General features: G+C 36.3%; 1 protein-coding gene across 1 annotated transcript in view; it reads left to right on the forward strand.

Moving 5' to 3' along the window:
* The window catches only part of LOC110452807 (solute carrier family 46 member 3-like), a 41,219-nt gene extending 35,957 nt beyond the window's left edge, over positions 1–5,262 (forward strand). Inside the window, exon 2 of the mRNA XM_021501492.1 lies at positions 3,647–5,262. Coding sequence (XP_021357167.1) covers positions 3,695–5,200 — 1,506 coding nt within the window. The 5' untranslated portion in view covers positions 3,647–3,694 and the 3' untranslated portion in view covers positions 5,201–5,262. The remainder of the gene's footprint in view (positions 1–3,646) is intronic.
* Positions 5,263–9,276: the final 4,014 nt, after the last annotated feature.

A 9,276-nucleotide genomic window follows, 5' to 3' on the forward strand; every position in this document is an offset into this window, starting at 1 on the left:
GGGTTCGATTCCTGTAATGGATTCAGATTTGAGTTCTCAGTCGATTATGGGAGGCTTGCTATGATGTTTTTCTGAAACAGACCTAGTATTTTGGTCGGAGTTCTATTGACAGTGTTATTTCAAAATTACACGGAACTAGGGTATGGTTCCTAGTTCCGTTTATCTTAACCGGAACTAGGAACCAACTAAGAATTTACGGTACAGGGTCACATTAATTAATTTGCAATAGATCCTTTGATCTAATCAATAACCTCTACTAAATGACAAGCTACCTGACAAACTAATGGGTAAAGCCAATTAAAATTCAGATGAATCGATTTAATGATTGTTTCGAAAAAAATAGTACCATTATTTACAATCTAATTGAATAAACAATGTATTTATTTAAATATCTCTTCCTCTCAATTATCAAAACTTGCTGCCTTTTTCTTTAGACTCCGTACATTACGAAAGGCCGGCGATACAACACAATCTACTAATCGATTCAGAGATATTGACAAATGCTAAGCTGACAATAAACGTTGCTTTATCCTGTGATAGCGGTCCCGTATAGTGGGGTTGCTGTAGAAAGCATTCCCGTCCCTATCTGCAATAATAATTCTGTTCATCAAAAGGTGGTTAACACTAACCGTCGACTCTAGTCTCAGATAAGTGTTGTTCTTCAGGGCAATGCAGACGCCACTCTCCACCTCTCGCGTTACAACATCATTGAAGCAGAGGAAATTATCAATGTCCTTCAATAATGACGCTCACAGACTAGCTGGACTTATAATACTCCTAACAAGGACATAGAATGAGAACAGTTTTAAATTTTGATTTTGATGGAATTAAGCAATACAGTCAAGACTCGCGGAGAATGAATTTCATTTGGATTAATGTCGTAAACTGGTATGTAAATATTTTTTGCATGAATACTAGGAAAAGGTTGATGTTGATTCGCAGTCAGACCGCCAACACAGGTTCATTTGCATAACGATGCTGAAGGAGGGGGCTCAAAGCTCCAAAACAATCCATTGATTATTCCAGCAAGTTAGACTTTGGGTCCACGCGACGTTCGGAGAGCTATTCATAATTACGTGATTTTTACGGTTGGTTAGCAGAATTTGATTGAGTGGCTAACTACCCATTTAATAGTCGAGACCGCGCTTTCTGGATATTGTGGAAACAGACAGCCTTCATGACCATATGTGAACTAAGATTGAACAATCGAGTTCTGATTGACGAAAAGGAAATGAAAATCGTTCTTTAAAGAGTGATAACTTGAAGGTTTATTTTTCAGTGAAATGTGGTGACTTTTGGTTTGATGCTTGGGATTAAATTCACGGATCTGTTGTGTTCCTCTTCGGTAAGAAATGACAGTTTCGTCGACAGGTCCTGCTGAGGGATTGGTTTGATTAATGTTGAGTTGGGTTTTTTTTTCAATTCAAACGTCTTTTATCGACAAGGCATATATCATGCAAACATGTAATTTGTATGTATTAAATCAGATGATAGTACAGTATTGACAAAAGAATCTGACAAAAGGCTAAGCCTATCTCAGTCTTCTTACATAATGTATGGTTGGTCTTGTCATTAGTGTACAGTTCAGTAAAGAGTAGGTATTTGTAATGTAAGGTCGGTATAATTGTACCCTCTCTCTACTGGAAACACTTAATATCGTAACGAGTACAGCTCAGTATCATTTCATGTATTTTCTTAAACTTTTCATCGTCAATTCATTTAAGGTTTCATTTAACGAATGAGACTTTTCTTTACGTACATGTATATATCCTGTTTTGTTGTTCTGTTTCTCTTTTATTCCCTTTTTCTCGCTATGAGTTATGATATATCGATCACATTACACTAACTATTTATACAATAAGTAACGTCGATTTAGTTTTATAGGAAAACATTTTGAAAGTGTTTCCTACTTAATTATCAATTTGTTACTTACACGCATTTGTAGAGAATATTGTTTCGTTTAGTTACCATTTTTAGTATCATTGATTTATCTAAAATTTCATAACGGTGAAATATTAAATTTCTCAATACATTGTATTTTATTTGGTCGAAACTATTATCTTTTGTAATTCACCCATTATTGGAGGACACATTTGGAGCTCCTCGACCGATTCACTCCGGTTATTGTACGATGAAAGGTGGTTGAAATGTGTCGAGGTGTTCTAAATGTTCCGACTGGACTGTGTTATCATGACAGGTTAATCTGTTATTGGTTTTCGATAATTCGTAATATCGCTATTGATAATGAGGGCACACGATCTTCTTAACACTGAAAAATGTGCTAATTGCTGTCAAACTGATAGCGCCGTGATTAAAGGAATTGGATATTCGAGCTACCGATAATATATTCACAAAGTAAACAGCGCAAATATATGGATTTTACTGATGTAAATTGGGTTAAATATATATTCTAATTCAAATAGACCACTTGAACTCATTGTTGGGATTTTTGTACTGGTACATATACTTGGTATTTTCAGAAAGAAAAAAATATGAAAGGTTAATAATCCCCTGTTGTAAACCCCTTTTTAGTCCCCTACCGGTGAAACCGGGGAGGGCTTTAGGTTTTGTCTGCGTCCGTCCGTTCGTCGTGTGTTCGTCCGTTACCTTTGGTTAAGGATTGGTTAAAGTTTTGTAATGGCTTACCATTCGCTTAATAATGATGTTAGTATGCTGAATCTTTGCATAAAGGTTCTGTAGAGGTCTAGCATAATTTTATTTTTTAGTGAAAGTGGAAAAATAATTTTAGTATTTTTTTAATTTTGACATGTTTTGGACTTAACTATCTTGGCCAAAATCTGCAGGTTAAAGTTTGGGTTAAAGTTTTGTAATGGCTCACCATTCAAGTTTAAAGAATCACATTCTTTTTTAACTTAAATCTCATAAGATATTGATAATTAAGCATAAAAACTGCAAAAATAATATAGTCTTGCTTAATAAAGTAGAAAAATGGCTTCTCTTATAAAATAATGTGAACAATTATCATTATACTATAAAGAAGTGTGTATGTGTATATGTGTACAGTATATAATTGGTCTGTTGTAAAGAGGTGTCCGTTGTGAAGGGAATTGTAATCAACGTAATGTATGCTTGTTGCTTTGTGTGTAAATGTGTTGTTTATAAAAATGAAAAATTGAATAAAAAAAAAAAATGGCTCACCATTCACTTAATAATAGTGTTAGGATGCTGATTTTATGTACAGAGGTTCTGTAGGCGTCTAGCATTAATGTTATTTAATGACAATCGAAAAAAAAAAAAATATTTTGAATTTTTCACATGTTTTTCAACTTAACTATCTTGGCCAAAATCTGAAGGTTAAAGTTTGGGGGGCCGGTAGGGGACATGTATTGATTCATCAATACCCACAGAATGCTTCTTATTCAAGGAAACAAAAGATATTCAGAAATTCGCTCTGTTGACAAGCTCATTTTAATGCAAGTAAAATAATAATAAATAATTAATGTATGTGTACAATCCATAATTCTATTCTGTGCGTATATTTGTTAGTAATGTCATAGCCATCTATCATTATGATTTGTCGACTTATGTGCCGAATGCAGTTTCCTACTGATTTCCGTAAAATACTCGCTCATTTTTGTTTTATAAAGTACAAGTTATTTAAGATTATTCTAATCTATCTTTACAGGTGTAGCTTACAGAACCGGAACCGGAAGTGGAAAGCCTAAACATCAGGATGGACGACAACTGTTGCTCGTACGACATGATGGTGGTGGAACTTATTTTCTTTCTATACAAGACGGGAGAATCAATGCTTGACGCCACTACCCGTCCATATATCGTGAAGGCAGTGTGTCAAGAAACCTTTCCTCATAACGCCTCTATCTGCTTCGACCTTGACCAATATCCCGAGCACGAGAACAACGTGCAGGCTATCGCTGGAAGCTATCTGATGTACTACCGTCTTCTTGTGAACCTTCCCGCTGTCTTTCTCGGATTGTTCTGTGGTGCGTACAGCGATAGGTACGGACGTAAATTACCAATGCTCCTCCCGAGTATCGGCAGCGTGCTAGGGGTCTTGCTCTACATCCCTAGTTTAATGATACCAGACTTCCGGATTCCTTTGATTTTAATGGGCGCAAGCCTACAAGGAATATTTGGGAAAAGTTCTGTAATAACAATGGCAGTTAATAGCTATGTATCTGATATATCGGAAATGGATGAAAGGACAAAGAAGTTAGGAAAACTTCTTGCGATGAATTTCTTTGGTCTGTTTGCCGGATCACTGCTATCGGGTCTTTTACAAGATACCACGGACATGCTGACGACATTTTGTTGTGTTGTGATGATCCATGCCGCGGTTGTGTTAATTACAGTATTCGCCATGAACGATTCGATAGCCTTCCCATCGAAACTAGTTGAAAACAAGGGCTTAAAGGGAGAATGTTGCGATATTTTTAAACCTTCAAACATCAAGGATAGTGTTATGGTGATCTTCAAACAGAGACCAAACAATACAAGAAACATAATTTTGATACTTTTCTTCACATCAGTCTTGAACCAAACGTGTAAGGTCGGTGAAATGGACATCACAGTGCTATTTGTGTCGAGAAGTCCACTCAACTGGCCGAAATCATGGTACGGCTACCTTTTGTCAGTGGATTACGCTGTGATGGGATCTTGTCTGTTTCTTATACTTCCCCTGTTGACGGTATTCATGAAGGTCCCGGATGCTGCATTACTTCTCATTGGGATCACATGCAAAATCGTCCGGCTCACGTGGGCGGGATTTTGTCGGGAAACGTGGATGGTTTATGTGTCGGTTGTGATTGGTGCCTTTGCAGGAATGATTACGTCATCTATGAGGTCACTTCTGAGCAAGTCGGTTGACGAGGATGAGGCGGGAAAGATATTCTCACTACTCGCTTGTGGCGAGACGGCATCGAAACTGTTAGGTGTCGTGGTATTTGTAAATATTTACAGTGCAACAGCCTCTATGTTTCCCGGATTCGCATACGTTTTAGAGGCATTTATATATCTGTGTATGTTTGTGATGGTGTGTTATATGTACAAAGACATTCGATCTACAGGAACGGTAAACTTGATGCAGGCATTTTCTGAACCACCAACGTACGGAACTACAACTGGAAGTTACGACACAAGGGACGGTAAACTTCCAGTTGTGGACGAACTAGAGGAACAGTCGTCATTCCCCGCACCTCTTCCCGCCACCACACCTTGACAGACCACGCCCCCTCTCCCAAGCCTAGTCCAGTAACGTCCAACCAAGTACTCCGAATAACAAATGGCATGATAAAATGGACAGGTATTAAAAAGCTGTCCTACAAAATCAGGTGTTTGTGTTGTTCAATGTTTACTTCTCTTTTTTTATTTTTAAATGCCACCATTCTTGTCAGATGTTTCGTGTTAAGGTATTCTGCAATTAATTCACTGTTTCAAGTCAAGATGTAATTTCTTAACAATATACTACACTAGAAACGTTGTCCTGTTTAGTTATACTAAATATATTATGTATTTATAATAATGACTATAATTTAGAGACTCATCAATCACATTTCCGCAAAAAATGAATATGAAAATTTGACCAAGATGCCGTCACTCAAGCTACCATCATAAACAAAGATTAAACAGCATTACTGGGAATAGAAGTTTTGAGTACATTCACACAATCGGGATTTCAACAGAAAATGGAAAGTTGGTTTTGTACAATTTAGTTAAATAATAAGCTTTTTATATATGTTTGATATAGTCTAAAAGGTCATCAACACAATATCCATACAGGGACAAACTGTATGTACGCATGGTTAAAGTCGGGGTACCGAGATACGCAAGTTATAGGAAAAAGAGGTAAATGTTATTTACTCATTATGTCATGTAGCAAATCAATCTTGTCCCTTATTGATATGCGTCATATCTCTATTCCATAGCATAATGGTTCTCTTTTGCACGCTAGAATTAAGGCGAAAAGGCGACACACAAATAAAATGTCGTTATACTTTTTTAATTTAGTTTTAACCCTCTTTCGAAGTCATTTCAAGGCACCTTTACAAAATCAGGAAGTGACAAAATTAACAATATGTTACTCGCTGTTAATGTGATTATAACGCGAAAAAGCCAGAAACGACCGCATTTCAACGTTCTCACGATCAGAAGAGCATTAATATTATACGACCATGGAAATGGCATCAGTCACATTTAGGGATCCTCGCATCGGTACCTCTGGCTTGTGGAGCACTAACATCAGACCTGAGCACATCAGCATGACTGTAAATATCCATGTGACGCTTGGGAGTCCGTTTAAAATGTCATCAACAGCTTTGAAGGAATAAGATTGTTGTGCTGTTCCATTAATGTTGTTTTACTGACGATGCACACACAAATTGCTGTAACATTGTTGATTCATTTTCAATTAATGAACGGGAGCTTTATTTTTAAAACATAAATAAATGGATTGAGGAGTGTTTAAAAGTCATGCCGCTTAAAACAAAATCGGTCACAAATATATACCACATAGAGCGCTGAGTGTAGCAGGCTTCATGCAGTAGGTTTGTAACCAATTGGCGGGCAATCCCTTAATGATATTTTGTTCTTGTATACGTAATATGGCAGTTTATTTTAATTGTCATTTTTTATCGTTTACTAGATATCCGTGTCAAATAGTACTAGTAATGTTGTTTATTTTCACTTTGACCAAGCTCCCATTTATATTTACATAACACATTATAGCCTCAATCAATCCTCTAGGGTATGACGTCGTTTTCAAAACTACGTGGTAAATTACCTTAAACAATCAAACAAACATGTAGATAAAAGTATGGCAAGCTTTTTAAAAGTTAATATCAGAAAATATGTTTAATATTATCAAAGTCCATTTACCAGTAAATAAGCAAATTTGCGAGTATAGACATTGTACTCGTTTTGTTTCTACAATGTAAACCTGGGTTAGAAGTTTTCACGTTCTCGACGGTTTACACACAGGTTATCGGTTTACCTTTAAAACCATTCAATTTCAGAATTGTGACAAAATACTATAATATTTACAGGAAACTATCAAATATTCTGTTTATTACTTTTCCCTACTTTAAAACGCAGAAAATCACCTGAGCCAAACATCAGAATGCCACAACAGCTCTACATTTGCGGACAGCACCTCAATCTGTGACGTTTGACGTCCACACCTCACAATAAGGGAATGCCAAACAGGTATATTAAAAGATTTCTGATTGGTTATTATTTCCATCGTTGTTGTATTCTCTCTTTTCATTGGTTTAAATCCGAGACGCTGCCATTTTTCACGATGAAAATTTCATTCTTGATATTTGTGACATTAAGATGACCCTTTTTTATGAATTATACCCAATATATCACAGGTAAAGCTGTAATACTGCCACGCACGTGTATTGATATATTCACGCAAGTGTACTTTCGTGCTGATTGGGTAGACGTAAAATCAACAATATCCACAGCTCAAGACAAATAATAAATACAGTATCGGAAATATTCTCCCAACGATACCGTATGACAAACATTTCACTGCATGTCACAAAGGATTCGATATGTGTGATTCGATTCGAGGTAAAGTATGACGGTGTTGGAGGTGTTAATTGCGGGTGATGAGTTTGAACTCTGAAACGGTGTACGGTATGAACACATGCAGTGCCGGGATGAAGACAAGGAAATCATGAGCTCGGCTTCCTACACGTTGTGCGACTCGCTCGTAAAGACTACCGGGGTGGAAAACGATGGTTTGTCTCCCGTTACAATCATCTTCTCTCTCAGTATTTTATTACTACAATGTAATTATAACCAGTTTTTTTTGTATAATATAACTCCATCAATATTTCAAATCTATAACACAGTTTAAGACAAACGACACAGAAAGATTCTAATATGTTCCTAAACAGCTCGATATTTGTTTTATAGTAAGACATTACCGCGTGGTCACTCGACTTGATATGAAATAAAGCAAGATTACAAGACTGTAACATTTACACCAGGAAAGACAGTTAGGAGAATATCGCCTATTTGGAGAATGTCTCATATTCGGGTATTTAGAAAGGCGAATTAAAAAAATGAATAAAAGCAACCTAATCCATTCCATATGCTGATTTACCAAAAAACGATTCAGACAGTAATGAATATGCATGAGGTGTGTAATGAAGTTTCCCACAAACAGCAAATTCATTTTTAGATATCCACACAAAATACATTGTTTCTTTATGCCTGGGTCTTATAGCCCACATATCAACCATACACACTTTTAAAGGTGCAATCACCTGGGTGTATTTCGTTAGTTATTCTTTTATTATATTTTGTTTCTTTCGATTTTGTATATATCCAGATTAACAACATATTACCTCGGATATGAAAAGATTAAGAAGGCTTATAATATCATTTTACGTGAAAAACCCATCCTGGTTCGTTACATGTTACCATGCATCATTTATGAACTCGATAGGGAGCTTCCCTGACCGAGGCAGACCAAAGTCGTTGGTACCTACTTCTATGCCCCACGTTAAGCTTCAAATGGGTTTCGGTTATGAAACCGTGTTACCAGTAAATAATGTGACCGATGGAATGTCATGTTAGCGTGTCCAGGTTTAGGTATTTTAGTGAAGTTGCAGTGGTCCTAGAGTGGCGCCATCTTCCGTTGACAACATGTTCATATGCCCCTGTTGTTGAGATGACGTAAAACAATCCAACAACAAACAAATCCTGATAAAGAAGATGAATGACGTCACTTTCGGAGAAGAAACCAACCTTTTACCTGCTGGAAAGCAATTCCAACGTTGCCTATCAGAATTCCTTATTTGAAGTAAGTCAAAACCGCCATCTCTGGCGCTATTCCTAAATTTCATTTGGAGATAAGTACATATGGTGACAAGACATAGCATGATAAAAGATACTAAATCGGTCAATGCAGTTTTAAAATATCCTTCAAATATCAATGTTTCATTGTTTTACTTTAAGTAGGCGACAGAGATTTTTTTCAGATCTTTAAATTTAACTTTACTTCATCCTGCACGCATCGATTGAATTTCAAAATTGCTTAACTTGAATCGCAAAATGTGTTAAAATGTCATAGGAAATTGTTGTGCATCTTTCTTCGTTTATATTGTCGCTTTGATTCACAAAAAGTACGTTGTTTGTGGCCCGTAAGCACGAAGCAAAACAGACAATGCGTTCTCTTGTAATTTGATTAACGTTAACTATCAACATCAAATCTGAAAATAAAATTAATTAACAGTAAAGTGGATTTTAAAAGTTTACAATACAGCAGATAAATAATTGAAGTTC

The sequence above is a fragment of the Mizuhopecten yessoensis genome, unplaced genomic scaffold, assembly GCF_002113885.1.
Source record: "Mizuhopecten yessoensis strain PY_sf001 unplaced genomic scaffold, ASM211388v2 scaffold6893, whole genome shotgun sequence".
In the NCBI taxonomy this organism is placed as follows: Eukaryota; Metazoa; Mollusca; class Bivalvia; order Pectinida; family Pectinidae; genus Mizuhopecten; species Mizuhopecten yessoensis.